Source organism: Podarcis bocagei (assembly GCF_964188305.1).
Source record: "Podarcis bocagei genome assembly, chromosome: 1".
Classification (NCBI taxonomy): domain Eukaryota; kingdom Metazoa; phylum Chordata; class Lepidosauria; order Squamata; family Lacertidae; genus Podarcis; species Podarcis bocagei.
This window is the reverse complement of record NC_138125.1, coordinates 46,205,087-46,224,642: the sequence shown is the minus strand read 5'-3', so window position 1 is coordinate 46,224,642 and position 19,556 is coordinate 46,205,087. Positions and strand designations below refer to the sequence as shown.

General features: G+C 44.4%; 1 protein-coding gene across 3 annotated transcripts in view; it reads left to right on the top strand.

Annotated features, from left to right (window-relative positions):
- The first annotated feature begins 7,049 nt into the window (after positions 1-7,049).
- The window catches only part of LOC308594862 (cytosolic phospholipase A2 epsilon-like), an 85,434-nt gene continuing 72,927 nt past the window's right edge, over positions 7,050-19,556 (top strand). The window contains exon 1 of one of the 3 annotated variants that reach the window (XM_081208308.1): positions 7,050-7,120. Coding sequence is in view for 1 of the 3 variants with exons in the window: in XM_081208306.1 (XP_081064432.1) it covers positions 11,860-11,892 (33 nt within the window). In the remaining 2 variants the exon portion in view is untranslated. Of the gene's footprint in view, positions 7,121-11,768; positions 11,893-19,556 lie in introns of those variants that run through there. The other 2 variants (XM_081208306.1, XM_081208309.1) reach the window with 2 other exon arrangements.

The window sequence follows — 19,556 nt, the reverse complement described above, 5'->3', positions numbered from 1 at the left end:
TGGAGGGTCTGGAATAAGGGGTAGACACTTAGGCCATATCCTCTTTTTCCACAGACTGGGCTGGGTTGCCCAACTAGCTGCAGGCTTGGCTTGTTGTCAGTTGATTTCCATACCTATAAGAGTTTTCCCTCTGCAGGTATTTCCTTGTTTATCTGGTTTAAATTTGACATGGTGTCCCTAGCTTAATCCAACTAAACATGTCTGGATAATTTGTCAGACACCATGGTGCAAACAGTTTTATTATGGCATAAGTTATTTTGCACTGGATTCCACTTCACCAGATCATTATTTATAATTTATGAAAGCTTATTCAATAATGTGTTTCTTAGCCTTAAAAATGTAACTGGACTATTGTTTTGTTTCTGCTGTAAGCCATGGCTAGCTGGTTTATCGCAATAGCTAGTTAGCACCTGCTTCCCCAGTGCAGACTCTTTGCTCATATTTAATAATATTATTCTACGACAGTAATTCAGCCTGAAATAGAAACTCTTCATTGCCAGTCAGCCACATGGAATCACTGCTATGCTTTGAACAAGCGGGATAAAACAGGAGCAACTGGCTCTCCACCCAAGATAATTATCACTGTAATATTAAGAGCAGTTGCAGGTCTGGCTTTATCAAAATCAGTAGCCAATGTTACGCTCCAGGCAAGGAAAGTATGAATAGATTTTATTTTTGAAGGGAACTCCCTTCAGCTGATACCTGTTGAGGATCCTAGGTGAGATACCAACATAGTACTGGTTGCTCCCAGTACCAGTCACCACACAAAATCTGATAAAGTTTCAGATAGTTTACTGTTGCAGAAGATAAGACTCAATAATACAGTTCTGGACACAGCTTGTATATACAGCTTGTAGGCTTTTTCAGATACATATATATTGATTGATACATACAAGTACAGTACAAAGAATATCTGTTGCTCTAAATAAGTTCAGCAATTCAAGACATAACACTGGGCAATTACTACTGATTGGCTAACTGACTAAGAGACAGATAGACTAACTACAGATTGACACACTGAGTTGGCATGCATTAATCACAAGATATAGTTGGTGCACTGGGCCTTTACTATAGTAACTGGCTTTATTAACATTGCACCTGTGTTTAGCTCATCCATGACCTCAGTTACACTCATGAAGGAAATTAACCCCTTCTTGTGCTCAATTACTCCAACAATGTTTCCCCAATTTTGGAAGAATTTTTTGTTTGGGCCTTTCTGAATTAGGGCAAAATCAACCAAGGTGGGTTAAAAACCTGTTCTGCAGATCTTTGCTATAGCTTTTCAGCCCAGACTTTCATAATGGGACAAAATAAAAATTTAAATAAAACAAATCTGGAAAGAAACATTTAAGTAACCTGCTTTTGTTAACTCTAAAAAAAGACTTGCCTATCTTCACAATTCAGAACTTGTTGGTGAAATGGAAAGCAAGAGTATGGGGATTAGACAATTGGTTTCCTCCATATTTAATCTGACCCCCATCATCGGACGCTGCTGCATCCTAGGTTATTCTTTTACAGTGGTACCTTGGGTTAAGTACTTAATTTGTTCTGGAGGTTCATTCTTAACCTGAAACTGTTCTTAACCTGAAGCACCACTTTAGCTAATGGGGCCTCCTGCTGCCACCGCGCCGCTGCTGTGTGATTTCTGTTCTCATCCTGAAGCAAAGTTCTTAACCTGAGGTAATATTTTTGGGTTAGCGGAGTCTTTAACCTGAAGCGTATGTAACCCGAGGTACCACTGTATCATGCTCATTAGCATTCTTTGCAGAAAGCTAAGACACAGGTTGAACCACTACCATACATGAATTCTGCTAAAAATGTGCAAATCTCCCCATACTCAGCACTGCAAGACTGCTACATTTAAAATGCATCCAAGTGAAGTATGCAGCACTTTAAATTTATTAATCACCCCCACGCCATTTTGTGCAATACTATCTAATCACAATTTGGCAACTTCACCTAGTGTCAGGAATCAGCCAGCTTCCAGTTGCTGCCAACTGAAGGATGCAGCCAGGAACAGAGAAGGTTAACTGCCATGCAGGATGAGCATCGGTTAGCGCCAACTCCCCCGCCCCTTGGAATGCTGGCCAATAAGGGAATTGTGGAGAGCAAGCCAGAACTCAGTCAAAGCTCGCCGGAAGTACAAACAGGCGGGAAAGAGCTAAGAGACATCCTCTCTGAGAATGGAGAAGAGGAGGGAGCTGACCCACTCAGTCTGAGGTCTCAACGAATGGGAGGGCTGCAAGATAGGAAGCAAAACAAAAGATGTATGGAGCGAAAGTTCAGTTGCTTCTGGTCTCACCGGAAGTAGTCTTCAGAAGGGTCATCTTGATTGATGATGGTGGAGACTGTGTAAAGCCGTCCAGAGCTATCTGTTTGTTTTGACAATAAATCGTCCTTTTTAATTAACTACACTCACTGTGTTATCAATCCGGGAACTGGAGTCCTAACACCTAGTAATCATGGGATTTGGGGAGAGAGTTTATACTGTACATGCTTAATTCAGTGGATTTAAATGCCTGAGTAAACCAGCAATCTAAAACACAATATTAAAAACAGTTTAAAACAAATTACAATCACAATTGAAGTGGTTCCTAAATAAATACTGATAGCTATGAGGATCAAGCGTCAAAGTCTAGGCTAAAGAGGTGTGTCTTCAATACATGATAAAAGCTGCAAAATGAAGGTACCTGACACAACTCTGTAAGGAGAGAATGCCATAATTTAGCGGCTGCTGCAGAATCATAGAATCATAGAATCATAGAGTTGGAAGAGACCACAAGGGCCATCGAGTCCAACCCCCTGCCAAGCAGGAAACACCATCAGAGCACTCCTGACATATGGTTGTCAAGCCTCTGCTTAAAGACCTCCAAAGAAGGAGACTCCACCACACTCCTTGGCAGCAAATTCCACTGTCGAACAGCTCTTACTGTCAGGAAGTTCTTCCTAATGTTTAGGTGGAATCTTCTTTCTTGTAGTTTGGCTCTCCTGGGCCTCCACCACCTGAACTGATGAGGGCAGTGAAACCACCAAGAAGGTCCCTCCACTGAACTTAAGACCCAAGAGAATCTGTAGCGAAGAGGCAGTTTTTAAAGATGTTTGGGCCATACATAGAAATACAATTATGGCAAAAGCTTTACCTATTGACACTGGTTTACTTTTGGACCCTGTATTTGAGCATGGCAACCTGTTAGATTTTAAATGCTGTAACTACAAGGGTGGGCCCTTTTTCTTGTTCATTTTTCAGCGGTGGAAAAAATTTATTTATCAGCAAGTCAAAACAATATTTTGAACACAGACATTTTAAGATAGATACAGTCGTACCTTGGAAGTTGAATGGAATCCGTTCTGGAAGTCCATTTGACTTCCAAAACGTGTGGAAACCAAAGTGCGGCTTCTGATTAGCTGCAGGAAGCTCCTGCAGCCAAGTGGAAACCTGCAGAAGCCCCATCAGACATTTGGCTTCCAAAAATAGTTCACAAGCCAGAACAGTCACTTACGCGTTTGCGGCATTCAGGAGCCAAAACATTCAAGAACTAAGTTGTTAGAAAACCAAGGTACGACTGTAATGCCTTGGCATATGTTGTGGCTATACCTGTTTCACTATGGTGTTGATACTGCTGTTTTATTTCAGTCTTCCTCAGCATAGCACTTTCTAGAAGTTTAAAATCAAAACTCCTATCATGCCCCACCACTGGCTATTATAGCTGAAACTAATGGGATATATTGTTCAAAATCTTTGGAGGGCACTAAGTTGGGAAAATCTGATGGGGAAAAATGATGATTATTTGCATTCCATACTGCTTAAAATATTTAAAATATATCTAAGTGGCGTACAGAAATCTGAAGCAACAATACAACTAAAACAATACCATGCAAAGATACAGTTACATATAAAAATGTTAGATTAATACAAAGCTACTAATATATATAAATCAATATCAGTTCATTTTGCTTCTGACGCACTCTCCCATGCGGCCTCCCGGTTCTTACCCAAGGTCCAAACTCACCCAAGGTCCCAAATCTCAGCTCACCCACAAAACTATCCTAAGAGTTCCTAGAAGAAGTGGACATTACCCTAATCTCTCACTCTAGATTTGATTTTTATAGGCAGGCCCCTGTTAGATGCTACTTCCTCAGGCTGTCCACAGCTGTGCCCCATTCAGCTGCACTATCCACACCCACTTTCTGGTACAGAAGGTCCCCCTTCTACTCACAGTTCTTTCTTTTACACAACTATTAATTTTTTGCTGAATCATAGAATCTTAGTGTTGGAAGGGACCCCAAGGGTCATCTAATTGAACCTCCTGCAATGCAGGAATCTAAGCTAAAGCGTCCACAGCCGATGGCCATCCAACCTCTGCTTAAAAACTTCCAAGGAAGAAGAGTCCACCACCTCTCATGGGAGTCTGTTCCATTGCTAAACAGCTCTTACTGTCAGAAAGTTTTTTCTGAATGTTTAGTCAGACTCTCCTTTCCTGCAACTTGAAGCCATTGGTTTGAGTCCTAGCCTCCATAGCAGGAGAAAACAAGCATGCTCCCTCTTCCATGTGTCAGCCCTTAAGATAAAATATGGCTGTCATATCTCCTCTCAGCCTCCTTTTTTCCAGGCTAAACATACCCAGCTCCTTCAAGAGCGCCTCATAAGTCTGTTTCCAGACCCTTGATCATCTTGGTTGCCCTCCTCTGCACACGTTCCAGCTTGTCAACATCCTTCCTAAATTGTGGTGCCCAGAATTGGACACAGTATTCCAAGTGTGCTCTGACTAAGGCAGAATAGCATGGTACTACTAATTCCCTTGACCTCGACACCATATTTCTGTTGATGCAGCCTAGAATAGCATTAGCCTTTTTTTGCTGCTGCATCACGCTGTTGTTAAGCTTGTGGTCCACCAAGACCCCTAGATCCTTTTCACATGTACAAGTCAGGTGTCCCCCACCCTATATTTGTGCATCTGGTTCTTCCTGCCTAAGTGCAGAATCTCACCTTTGTCCCTAATGAAATTCATTTTGTTAGCTTGCACCCAGTTCTCCAATCTGTTGAGGTCATTTTGAATTCTGATTCTGTTTTCTGCGCCTCCCAGTTTGCTGAATATATTTCAACAGTCCCAAAGTTCCAAAGTTTGAGAGTCAGTAGCACAGATGTTGTAATGGTTGTTGTACGCAACCCCATGGAAGAAGATAACAGTGGTTACCCAGACTTCATTGCTGGTTGCGAAGGGCCCCTCAAGCTTCAGGACCCCAGAAATGTAGGTTCACCACTGCACATAACCCAGGCTTGACCCTGACCTAACCTCAGCCTTCCCCCGGGAGGCTAATAATGGATACACACCCAGTGCCTAAGCTTATCTACATCAGTAATCAAAAAAATTGTGGTCAATTTTTTAATCCCAGAAAGTTGCTGTGTCTAGTTCATTCCACCCTTTATTCCTCATGTCTTCACCCACGGAGATGGTGTGTACCTTCGCTCAAAGTTATTTCTTCACTCTCTGCCCTCTCCACCTCCTCCATCTTCTTAGATGCTGACTGCTGCTATGACACATGCATCACAGCCCAGATGGTAGTCAATATGTGCTATGATTCACCCTGTGTCAGGGACTGGGCAGAGGAGGAATGGTGGAGACTGCCTCCCCAGCCTGACCTGTCAGGTGGTGGTGTGGTTGCTTGAGAGCAAACAGGCAAGACTCTGACCTGTCTTTTCCAGCTTTATTATTAGTGCAAACTATTTGCAGTGAGGAGCGTCGCAAGTTCATGTCTGGCTCAGTCGCTGGCAGAATCTGGGCATGGCCGGTTCTTGTACCTCCCCCAGCATAACAGCCATGTGACCCCCGTCCTTCTCCTCCACTCTCTGTGCCGAAACCTACTGCGCAGAGTGGGCGCTGGCAAAGGGGTACTTCCCTCCCCTCCGCTTTGCTCAGGCTCAATGTTGAGGCTCTCCCTAGCATGTCCTGGTCCCTGCACCTCCTCCCCACTTGGAGGCAGGGCTTTCCTCCTCGCCAGAGGAGGAACTGCTTCGCAAGATCTTCGGAGGTTCCCTATAACACAACTGCCTTTCCACCTCTCGCCTCTGAGCTGATGGCAGTTCCCTGACATGACCCTTCCAGAGAAGAGGGAGACAGTTTAGAATTACAACAGGGGTCTGATGGCACTCACTGTTCAGAGGCAGAGGGGGAAAGTTGGGAAATAATGGGAGAGGAGGAGGAGAGGAAGCACCAGGGAGGTGACAGCTGATGGACACAGTGTCTTTAGAAAGCATCCCAGACCCCACCTCCAAGAACCCAGCGAGCCTTGAAAGTAGGAGAACAAAGAGCTCAAAGACAGAGGGAACTTCTCAGCACCCGTAGTAGAGAAGTTGAGCTTGATGAATGAGAAAGTTGAAGAGACGGGGGTGGGGTGGAGATTCACTCGAGACAACACCATTATTCCAAGAGGCCGCGTTCTAAGCCTCTCTCTGTATATACTGAATAAAAAGCAGGTTGTAAGGACTTTTTCTTGTCTTATCCGTCCCTGGCAACCTGCTGTGGAAGTTGTTTCCTCTGCCACCTGACACCCTGGTTGTATACCACCCTGAAATCTTATCTGATGAAAGCCAGCATAAAGATGTTTGAAATGGAGAAATTTGATGTGGAGTGCAGGTGAGACAAACGGCCCCTGGAGAAGATATTACACAATAATGTTACACAATAATTGTGTTATAGGATGATGTTCAGGTTCTTAGATCTTTTCTGTCTTAAGTAGTTGTTACTCCAAGTAATTTACCTTGACTTCAGTGTGGGAGGATTCCTCCAGTTGCAGCTGCAAGGGCTTGGTGGGACTCATGCAATATCTGATGTTTTCCTATGGTTGTTTTGCTGTTGTTCCTTTCCCTGAGTACAGGAGTCACATGGTGGCATGAAAAGTTTGGTCTCCTCCTTCCACCTTACTCACAGTTGACTGCCCTTCTTGAGTTTCTTTTCCAGAGTTGCGTGTAAACGCTTCTCCCCTCCGCTCTGAATATTGCACATCTTTGGAGATCTGTGACTAAGAATAAATCAGCTGGGTGATGCTCAGTAAATGGGAGAAGGCAAGAAAGGGAAATTGTTTTTAACACGGCTGCTGATTCCTGCCAACTATCTCTCAGGTAAGTGATTGTGAAACTTCTATTGACCCCATACATGTGAATTCACACCCATATTCATGCTGGTTTGGCAGAAGTAAAATGAATAGAGGTGTGAATTCACTTCAGGCAAATAAAATTGGGTAGATTTGGACCTTGCCCATAGTGTAGTGGTGCGTCTCTGAAGCAGACAGATGCAAAATGACCCACTTATGAAGCTACAGATATTTGGAGCGACACAGACCCCTTGCAACAACCTCTGTAAAATGAACAATGCTAGGCATAGAGGAGGGAGAGAAAGGGATGTGGTTTTGAGACTGATAGCTCCAGCTTCCAATGAGGACATGGCGTTCTCTCTTCAACCACCGTGCTTTGGGGAGTAACACTGAAGCATAGCTGTCAACTTTCCCCTTTTCTTGCAAGGAATCCTATTCGGAATAAGGGAATTTCCCTTTAAAAAAGGGAAATGTTGACAGCTATGCACTGAAGCAATGTATCTGAACTCTGTCCATTTCCCATTGTTCTTTGCCAGCTCACTCTCTTTTATGGCCAATGCCATGTGTACACAGATACAAGCATCTGGAGCCAGAATAGTACATGGTAATGTGTACACAGCCTTAGTTTCACTCACCACCACCCTATCCTCTTCTGGCCCTAGCAGTAGCTGCATTTAATGTCAAACTCCTTGTTGTTGTTGTTGTTGTTTGCAGGTGTGTGAGTAGCACTGCAATCTGTTTGACCCTATGATTGTGTTCTTTGTTGCGTGCATATATGTTAGCTGTGATTCTGTCACCCCCTCCCCAGTTTTATGGGACAGCTCCCCGTTTTAGGAGGGGCTGCTTTGCGGGCAGGATCTGGGTCCCCACAGCGACCCTGGAGTGGGTGGAGGTAAACCGCCCTCATTAGCAGGATCTCCGGCCACATCATATTCTGTCCGGCCAATCATGGCTTGCCTGGGGCGTGGCTACGCCCGTTTGAATATTGGTGTGGCCAGGGAAGCAGCCTCCTTCTACTTCCAGCCGTGGGATCTCCCAGACCACCCACCCTCTTTTCTTGAGTGGTTTGACTATAGCCTTGCTACGACTTATGTTGGTTGCCTGGCTGTCGGGGCCAGGTAGGAATTTTTCCACATGGCGTAATTGGCACTAGCCATTTGGTTTTCGCCTACCTAAGAGGAACTGTCACAACTTTATAAGGTTAGGCATTGGGTAAGCCTTATTATGGGAGGGGAGGTTGTTGCCTCCGCCTGCCCCTCCACGTTAAGGGTATCCCGTTAAAGGGATCCGGGGTGTGTGGTCCCTATCTGAAGCCTGGGTGTAGGCTAGGGTCATGGCACAACCCCAACGGTGACGGGGGGGGGGCTCATTTGATGCTGACCCTTCCGGTTGTTGACCCTTAAAGAGATGGGCAGGAGTCAGGTTAGTCTTGCTTCACCCAATTGCCTAAGCCAAACCGCTCACATCTGTAACCAATAAAGTTGTGGCCTTATTTATCCCATTAACCCAATATACATGTGTTCATGTGTTTATTTCCGGGGCCTCGCCATGCATTGTGCGCAAGCACTACATTAGCATATCCTTTCAAATTTCAACAGACTGACAAAACTCATGCTGCCCCAGGCAAGGGTTGACTTTGTTTTTTCAAATTTCAGTGGCACCCTGCGTGAGGCCAAAATTTGTCCCCTTGCCTTCCGTTCTCCTCAGTTCACTCCATCACAATTGTGACACCCTGCAGCATCCTTTTGGCTTGGTACCCATTGCAGTGGAACCATTCACGCTGCCCTAAATCTACCTCTGCCCGAAGGCAGCTTCTTAGAGGACAAAGGCAAAATGTGAGATAAATCATTCTCTCTCAAATAAACTTTAAAGGGGCTTAGCGTAAGGTCACACACCTGTACCCATCGGTCTGAAATCTGACAAGTGTGGTGTAGTGGTTAAGAGCGGTAGTCTCCTAATCTGGTGAACTGGGCACAAAGTATGTGTAAGGTTGTCTCATGTGAAGTGACCTGCTACCTGAAGCCCATTTTTTAGCAGGCACACTCCAATATTTTGTTTGCTAATGTCATTTTGAAAGCTGAAATTGCAAAAAAGAACAATAGGTGCTTTGAATTACCATGAATCTCTGTCTTGCTTTTTGAACTTCATATTTAATATTGTTTCAAAACGTTAAACAACAATTACACTGTCAACTCAAGATGCCATAATCATTCCCCTATAATTGTGGTGAAAAGCTACAACATCTGCAATGTACCGGATTAAAAAGTAAATAATCTTGGCTTCCTTTTTGCTGGTTGGGCATTCTTTCCCATTTTCCAGGCCTGCCAAATTTACATACCTGATGGAAGCAGTGGGCTGGGCTGGGGGTAGGGAAGAGAGTCTCAGGATGTAAGATTTTATTCAAATCATTTCCATACTTCTCTTGATCATAAATTATTATTTTTTAATGGTTAAAAGTATAAAAACATAAACATAAAATCACAAAATGAGACATGCAAGTAAGTAAACAATAATTAGATGAATATTGCAAACAAAATACTTTCATGACTTAGTAGAAAGCTTTTGTCTGATTCCTAAAAGAAAGCAACCTTTTAGAGGAGCTGTGGTTTCAGGTTGAGTGAAGGACCCTTCCCAGGTTCCCCATGTGCTGTATATTTTATCTCTTGGGAGTAGGCAGAGGGGTGGTGTTAACAAATAGCTGGGAAGGAAGGTGTTAAGCAGTCCCTTCTACCCCTCTTCTCACAAACTGAAGCCACCTGTAACTGCATTACAAAATTGTTCATTCAATTTACATCCTGCCCTTCTTCCCAAGGGAGCCTAGGGTGGTGGGCACAACAATGATAAAATATTAAAAACACAGCTAAAAACCACTTTAAAACACTCTCAGCCAGTAATCCCAGGGTTTCCAGGAACAGTGTATTTCAGTCATCAAATGTTTAGAAATCCCCACACTGGATTAGGAAACTATACGGAAAGACTTCACTTGGCCAACTTTATCCCACAATTTGCCATGGTGTGGTTGTTTCCTTGTTTTGTTTTAGAGCATAGGTGCCAACTCTGAGGGACTGAGACACTTCCCCCTCCCCGCTGGCAGCTCTTCCTCCTCCTCTTCCTCCTCCTTCTGCCTGTGGCCATGGGCTGCTTCCCCTGTCTTTCCCTTGTGTGTGTGTGAGGAGGGAGAGGAACGGGGCTCACCAGCCACTGGGGCCATGCTGCCACCATGTTTGGCTCTGACCCTGGCTCTTTGCAATGTCACATGACACTGTGCAACTTCGAACACATGGCATCAGGACCTTGTGTTGGGCTCCTGCAATCTTTTTGAGAAGTTGGTGCCTCCGTTTTAGAGACAGCAAGAGCTGCCCTGAGCTTGAGTGGGGCCGGGGGTGGGGTGTACAGCTTTAACACTGGGGCCTCTACTGCAGCCCCATTTGGAATCCACCTCCCAGTGCCTTAATGGAAGTGGAAGTTTCCAGTGGGCATATCAGGTGCACCAAAGATACGGCAACTCGGGCTTTCAGAGGATCTCCTGGGCTTTCCCAGTCGCCAAGACCATGTTAAAAACTAGGCTGTGGGAGATAGATCACCAGGAACTAATCTCAGCTACGGGGAAAAACATGCTCCCCCCTTTATTTTCGACTCTCTTGGGCACAGGAATTTAATCTTAATTATTTACAATTTTTGTTTAATCAGCAAGAAAGAAGGGCCTTTTCGCTGGCTAAATCCTTCTAACCTCCTTTGGGGTAAGTTTGCGGGTTTGGCAGAAGGAGATAGGATCTGCCCGTGCGATGCCCACCTGGTGGAAACTCTAGCTCACATGGCCCTTAAACGTAAAATGTATGATGATCTCCGCCATCTATGTATTCCAACATGGAAACCAGAGATGGAGGTTATGCGCCTCTTATTACAGGGGAGAGACCAGGAGCTCACCAAGACAGTAGCTAAGTTCCACACTGGAGAGCCAGTGTGGTGTAGTGGTTAAGAGCGGTAGTCTCGTAATCTGGGGAACCGGGTTCGCGTCTCCACTCCGCCACATGCAGCTGCTGGGTGACCTTGGGCCAGTCACACTTCTTTGAAGTCTCTCAGCCCCACTCACCTCACAGAGTGTTTGTTGTGGGGGAGGAAGGGGAAGGAGAATGTTAGCTGATTTGAGACTCCTTCGGGTAGTGATAAAGCGGGGTATCAAATCCAAACTCCTCCTCCTCCTCTTCTTCTTCTTTTTCTATTTGATTTTTTTGTCACCGAAGTATGCTACAGGATCCTGCCCTTGCTGGAAACCCACAGAGATGAGGCGGATTGCTCACCTCTTCTGCCCTTTGGAGGGTGACTGTGCTGTTGGGGTGGCGACGAGATCACACTGGCCTATCTATTCTGAATGTATTCTGAATGTTCTTATGGGATGCCAATAAAGGTGACTTGACTTGACATATCAGGTGCAGCAGGGAAGGTGATTCCAACTAGATCGTGGTGTGTGCCCCCACCCCCTCCATGCCGCAGACCTGATCTAGCTCTCTTCCGCAGTTCCAGGTGTTCGTTAAACAAAAAACAGCCAGCAACACTGAAGTATGTGATGAAACTTGTATCCAATCTGGTCGTCATTTGCTCATTCCTGCAGCCTCACGTTACTGAAATGTGAAAAGGGGCGAGGCTCTGACAGTCATAATTAAACACACTGAGTACTTGCTAGTTTGAAATATTCTTATAAGAGGTAACGCTGCCAGGTGCTAACATCCAATTGTCCATTTGTGCCCCAGACCACATGCAACTGAAATGATGTTGGCATCCTTTTCTAATGCAAAGGAGGTAAGAAAACATGTCTAAACTTTAAAGATTAATGTTGTGTTCCACTTATTTAGTTATTTAAAAATCTAGTTACAGTGGTACCTCTGGTTAAGAACTTAATTCGTTCCGGAGCTAAGTTCTTAACCTGAAACTGTTCTTAACCTGAGGTACCACTTTAGCCAATGGGGCTTCTCACTACCACCGTGCAATTTCTGTTCTCATCCTGAAGCAAAGTCCTTTACTTGAGGTACTATTTCTGGGTTAGTGGAGTCTGTAACCTGAAGCATATGTAACCTGAGGTACCACTGTATTTAGACAAAAATATGTATGTATTGTTTTCCATTTCAGGGCTGACTGAAAGTGCAGGAGAGACTAGTTTATGTGTTTATGACTGAAAGTGTAGGAGAGACTAGTTTCTTAATATAATGGAATATACTTGTGCTCTGTTTCTGTTTATTTCTTTTGTAATTTACTCCCCTTTACTGAGGACTTTAATATTCTGGGCTGGTAATTACTATTGGAATGAGATAATAAAGTATTATTATTTCTGCATGCCTGCAATGGTAATAATAAAACTTTATAAGTAATCTGTCGAACTCTAGAAGGAAATAAAGTCATAGAGTGCATCCTTCAAGCTTTGTTTTCTTTGATAAGCAATGCCTTAATACTCTGTCTGGAATTCTTTACTTACTGACTTACTTACTTACTTGAACTGAGTGTGGCTCACTTTGGATGGGACGTGTATAGAATTCTGCTGCTCATGTAGCTTGTCAGAATAAGGGTGATTAAATTGTGATACTTTCAATGTATGTTTTGTAGGTAATGTTTACTGATTAGAAGAGGAGACAGCAGGAGGTGGTTGCTATTCAGGATTAATTTAAGGGGCCATAATCTTGTCTATGGGTTCTGAAAAATATAGCCAACACTTTTTACCTATACTCTGTCATGACTGCATTATAGATTTTGTGGAAATCCTTGACTGTGATTTCTTTATAATATGATTTCGCCATCTTCTTTTAACCATAAGCATTAAGATAAATTGCCAGAGTCTTGGTGCAATTTTCTACAAAATTTCAGTTTTGGTACATATCTATTCCATTCCATTTTGAGGAGGAGGGATGGGTAACGGAATATGGGCAATGCCAGGGCTTTTTTTCCAGCTGGAACTCACCTGAACTCAGTTCTGGCACCTCTCAGGTGGATGCCATTGCCATTATAAGAGAACAAGGGAGGCATTTATGGTGAGTTCTGGCACCTCTTTTTCTAGAAAAATAGCACTGGGCAACTTTCTTTACAAAAACTAAAAACAGCAATTTAGAATACTCTTAAGAAGCCCATAGCAGCTTGCAAATATAATCAAGGAGTGAGTTGGCTGATTTGTATATTTATTTTGCATTGATATCATGCTGCTGTTGTTGAATGGTCACTTTAAAATGTGAAGGTTCATTATTGCTTCACAAGTTGTGTATGTCTTTAAGGGCCAGGGCCAAGGCAAATAACGAGACCCAGTCTTACAGCTGTGAAACATAGCAGGGGCTGCTAGGTTGTGTTAATTAAGCTGTGTCAGCATTTGGGCATAATATATAAGGAGCAGCATCTAGCTCCCTCATTACCCTGGGGGATGGGTTGGTGGTTGGGTCTGGTTTGTTGTTGATGTATAAGGAGTTTTTGGTTTTGTTATTAAAACCTTGTTTAAGTTATTTTTGAGTCCCTTTTAAACGCATGGTCTCCTCAGCAAGCTCTCTGCAGCGCTACTAAACTGCAAATAGCCAACAGCTGTAACATATCAGGAGGGCTTGGCTGGATTTTTTGCTTCATTCATCAGGGTGTCAAGTCTGCTGCCAGGAGAAGAGCACAACAGCATCATCGACACCCAAAACGAGTTATTTTATAGAGCATTACAATCCCTGTTAAAACTGCTTGCTAAGATTTATGGGTGTGTGAGAATTGCTTAGTCAGACATTCTTGCTCTGCTCACAAGCTTTTATCTCTTATATCAGACATGTTCAACTGGCCGACCATGATTCCGGGATCCTGGTTGATTGCGGGATTTAAAAAACGGGGGCCTGAATGTCTCCATCCCAGCCCCCCTGCTGTGTTCCTCCGCGTCAAGTGGGTGGTCCTTTGGCGTTAGCTGATGGTGATAGGTGATAGGATGATTGGCTTTAGCTCTGTGTGCGTTTGTTGTTGTTTATGCCATTCCCCCCTAAGAAAAAGCTCAACAACCCTGGTCAGTCCTCCCCTTGCACCCACCCACTCCACCCCACCCACGCTCCTCCTCCCTCCAATGATAATGGGTAGATCACTGCCAGTTTTGTTATACTGGGAGTAGATCACAGTCTCTGGGGAGTTGGGCGTGCTGCTTCATTGCTCCACATGAGTAGAGGTAGTTGCAGCAAACCATAACTTCCCATTATGTCAAAACCAGGAAACTATGGATAGGATTCCAAGCAAACTAAAATTTCCATACTAAGCAAAAGGATATGATGATTTCATACTGTGGCTTGTTTTGAAGGTGTCTTAATACTAGTTGTTTACAGAAGCTTCCAGGCTTGTTTGTTACTTGTGTGACGGGATTGGTGAAGTAGTTGTGTGCGCGCGCACACATACACGAACAACTTATTAGGCTGCATTTGGACAATCAACTTCTTTTCAGTCAAAGGTTTACGTAAGTCAAATTGACTTGACATTTAATTACACAGCACTACCTGGGAAATCAAACATTTTTATTATTATTCAGTCCCCGTCCCCCCCCCCCACTCGTTGGTTACCGGTCCAATTTTAAGTAACAAAGTGCTTACCTCTCTATCAGAACTAGGGCTGATCAAATTAGTCCCACAAAATTGTCACTCCGTTAGTATGTGGTACATTTGAAGGGGGAGTTTTTGTTAATTTGTAGGATCAAGTGTGTGGAATTTTTTGAATAACATAATGTAGCATTCTTTCAAGGGCATGCAGAGAGGGTAAGGATGGTAGCCAAACACTAGTGGCCACTGAAAATAGGAACTGGGAATCACCCTGTTTTTTGAATGCTGTCTTCAGGCACCCACACCTGGCACCAACCTTCCTTATCATCTTGGCGCCAGTTAAACAATTTTTATTACTCAAAGTACTGGGACAGCTTCCAAGAAAGTTGCTACAGTTACTCAGTCCAAGTGTAGGTGTGTTTTGTTTTGTTTGTTCAGTTTTATTTTTTTGTTTTGTTTTACATTTGTCGTTATGATATTATGTTCATATAATTGTAGAGTTGGAAGGGACCTTAACGACCATCTAGTCTAACCCCCTGCAATGCAGGAATATACAGCTGCCCCGTACAGGGATTGAACCTGCAACGCTGGTGTTATCAACATTATGCTCGAAGCCTATTCCGAACTTAAAATTGGTAAGTGTAATGCTGGTGGTCAACAGAAGAAGAAGAAGAGGAGGAGGAGGAGGAGGAGGAGTAGTTTGGATTTGATATCCTGCTTTATCACTACCCAAAGGAGTCTCAAAGCGGCTAACATTCTCCTTTCCCCTCCTCCCCCACAATAAACACTCTGTGAGGTGAGTGGGGCTGAGAGACTTCAAAGAAGTGTGACTGGCCCAAGGTCACCCAGCAGCTGCATGTGGAGGAGCGGAGACGCGAACCTGGTTCACCAGATTACGAGTCTACCGCTCTTAACCACTCAAGGCAAATCTTTAAAAATGTTGTATAAACACCGACAACTGGGAAACACTGGCCTGTGAGCCCTCTGATTGGAGAACAGCCTTTAGCAAAGGTGTCATGGGTTCTGAAGACACTCGAACTCAGGACGAAAGGGATAAATGCACTAAGAGGAAGGCAAACTTGGCAAACCCTCACCATGATCAATTCCCGCTCAGAAACCTATGTCCTGTAGAAGGACATGTGGATCCAGAATTGGCCTCCACAATCACTTATGGAAGACAATCTTACTTGGGTTGCTGAACAACTTGGTGGGTTTCTGGGCTCTGGATCCATTCCAGTCCGGCTTCCGCGCTGGTCATGGGACCAAGATGGCTCTGGTCACCCTAACAGATGATCTCCGCAGGCAGCTGGATAAAGGCGGGTTGGGGCCACTTATATCTATTAGACTTGTTAGCGGCCTTCGACATGGTCGATCACAAACTTCTGGACTACCACCTCGACAACATGGGGATTCAGGGCACAGTCCTTCAATGACTGCATTTGTTTCTCTCTGGTCGGGGACAGAGGGTGGCGCTTGGGGGGGAACTGTCACCACGCCACTCCCTTGGTGTGTGAAGTGCCTCAGGGTGCGATACTCTCCCTGATGCTTTTCAACATTTGTATGCGCCCCCTCGCCCAGCTTGTCTGGAGTTTTGGTTTGGGCTGCCATCAGTATGCTAATGAAACCCGGCTCTATCTGTTGATGGACGGCCATCCTGACTTGGCCCCAGACACACTGATCAGATGTTTGGAAGCTGTGGCTGGATGGTTACATGGGAGCCGGTTGAAGCTAAATCCTTTGAAGACAGAGGTCCTTTGGCTGGATCAGGACGATATGGGATGGGGGGGGCAACTCCCATCTCTTGCGGGGGCGCAATTTGTGCCAGCACCGTCCGTTAAGAGTTTGGGTGTAATCTTCGACACCTCCCTTTCTATGGAGTTGCAGATTGCAGCTATAACACAGGTGGCATTTTTTCATCTCTACCAAGCTAAGCAGTTGGCTCCTTACTGCTCTTGCCCTGACCTAGTCACTGTGATCCATGTGACGGTCACCTCCAGGCTTAATTATTGTAACTCACTCTACGTGGGGCTGCCCTTGAGACTGACCCAGAAACTCCAGTGGGTGCAGAATGCCACAGCGAGACTCCTTACGGGGTCCTCACTGTGGGATCACATTCACCCGGTGCTATACCAGCTGCACTGGCTCCCGGTGGAGTACAGGATCAGGTTTAAGGTGCTGGTTTTAACCTTTAAAGCCCTATATGGCCTAGGACCCTCATACCTATGGGACCGCCTCTCCTGGTATGTCCCACGGAGAACCTTATGGTCTTCAAATAAAAACATCTTGGAGATCCCGGGCCACAGGGAGGTTAGGCTGGCCTCAACCAGAGCCAGGGCTTTTTCGGCCGTGGCCCCGATCAGGTGGAATGCTCTGTCACAAGAGACTAGGGCCCTGCGGGACTTGACATCTTTCTGCAAGGCCTGCAAGACAGAGCTGTTCCACCAGGCCTTGGCCAAGGTACAGTCTGACCCCCTCTCTCCTTCTGTAATCCTCATAGAACTCTAGCCCAATGGTTGCCATTAATTTGATTCTGAATTGATTTTAGAATGTATTTCAATTAATTGACTGTGATTTTATGTAAACTGTGCTATTTTTACTGTTGTTAGCTGCTCTGAGCCCGGCTTGGCTGGGGAGGGCAGGATATAAATAAAATAATAAATTATTATTATTATTATTTATTATTATTATTATTGGCTATGAGTGATTGAAGAAGAAGAAGAAGAAGAAGAAGAAGAAGAAGAAGAAGAAGAAGATGCTCAAACCAACTGAGCTATCCTGTAACTCCAACTGTAGTTTTTTTATTGCTTTATTGTATTGGAAATTGATTTGAGGGTCCCCCCCCATTGTCACTATTTTCAGGGATTCAGTCACATACCAGCATATTCAGGTTGCACAATTAATGTGGATTTGAATTTCCTGCACAACAAACCCGCTTCTCCAAAAGACTGGGCATTTTGCAACCAGGAAAGTGATGAAAAAATACCCTGGAAAGTGTGGGGTAGCACTTGCTTAATGCAACGTCATCTAATCTCTCTGCAAACAAATTCTCAACAAACAGTCCCTGTCATCTGGAAGTAACCTGATAAAGAATACAGTTATATAAAATTCACATAAATCAAATTGTTAGTCTGCTGCCCTCATAGGGAGTGAAAAACTTCTCTCCACCCCCCCAGTTAATAATAGACAAAAAGAGTACCTGCAGCTGCCTTCTGCCACAGCAAACATCTTTCCCACAACAATTGAAACTATTCAAAAATGCCCACCCCCGAAAGTTCAACAACTTTCATTAACAGTTAGTCAAACAACACTGTGGGTACTTGTTTCCATAAGTGATTCCCACCTCCCCACCCCTGATGCTCTAGGAGTATGAAGGAGTCACAGCAAGAAAAAGGAATGGAACCAGAAAAATGATCACCTGTCTGTGGGGAAATAAAATGCTGTATACGTTTATTAGAAATTAAAAGAAGGACAAAGTGTAAGAAATGAGTCCTGAGCAAGTAATTCTGCCACTGCAAGGGGTGGTGACGGAAGGTCACAAAAAGTGTAGAAGGATCTCTCAAAAAGCCAGTGAACTGGAAAACTTTGAACCCCCAACCTAAAGGTGTTGGAAAAGCCTCGTCATGTCTGAGGAGTAATGGAAAGGCAGGAAGACTGGCAGGGCAGCTGCAAGTAATTCATGTGGAAGAGAGGAAGACACCTCTCAAAGACGCCCCCTCATTGCCCTCCAAAGCACTGGTGGGGGCGAAAAGCAAGCAGAGCTTCAGGGAGAGTCTGGATATGTCAAAGACTGTCAGGAATGAGCCAGCTCTAAGTGAAGGCTTGCAGCCAACTGCAAAAAGCAGCCAGGAACAGGGAGAGTTAGATGTGAGACAGGAACATCTTCAGCTCTTCTTGACTTTGATGAGCAAGCTGACAAGGCAGTAATGGAGTGCAGGCTAGAACACAGCCGAAGCTCTCTAGAAGCACAAAAAGGTGCAAAGAGTCTCAGAGTCAGCCTCTTAGACCAGGAAAAAGGTGGAGCTGACCCACTAAGTCCTAAGGGTCGGCATATGGGAGGGTTGTTAGACAGGAAGCAAAACAAGAGACGTAAGAGTCATAAGTTCAATATCTTCTGTAGATCCCGGAAGGAGTCTTTAGAAGGGTCATCTTGAGTAATGATGTCAGAGGCTTCGTTCGAGCTGTCTGGAGTTATCTGTTTGTTTTTGCAATAAATCCTCCTTTTAATGATCTACACTTATCAAGCTGGGAACCTGGACTCCTGACAAAGACAGACAGACGCCAACAACAGCCCAAGTGACAATTCCAGTCAAAACAGTAGTGGGTGTGGAAATGGCTGCTGTTTGCATATTCCCTCACTGTCAGGACCAGATTGACTTCCTGCAAAGTGGCAGTTGTTGACACTTAATTTCAAAGCTGCAAATATCTATCGCAAATTAACATAACTTGCACAATGGTAGCATTGTTTATATAAAGACCTGCCATGGAAAAACAACAACCCTGGATCAAATTGTGTTTTTGCTATGTGGAATGGAAGAACACTGAAAAAGAAGAAAGACGGTTCTCTACTACACATCAGAATGAAATCAACAACTTTTTACATTCCTAGTATTACCTTGGTTCAGAAAGAACCCCTGCTGTCACAATTTCTACTGTGGGTTCATGGCACAATAACTACCGTACATTACTCTTCAAAGTAAGCCCCATTGAATTCCATGGAGATTGCTCCCTGAGAAGTATATACAGGATTTCAGCCTGAATTAGTTAGTCTTCAACACAGGGCTCCCATAAAATTCCAAGATCTATTACAAAACACTATTCCCCTCCCCCTGGGATGTGGATGGCGCTGTGGGTAAAACCTCAGTGCCTAGGACTTGCTGATCGTAAGGTCGGCGGTTCGAATCCCGGCGGCGGGGTGAGCTCCCGTCATTCGGTCCCAGC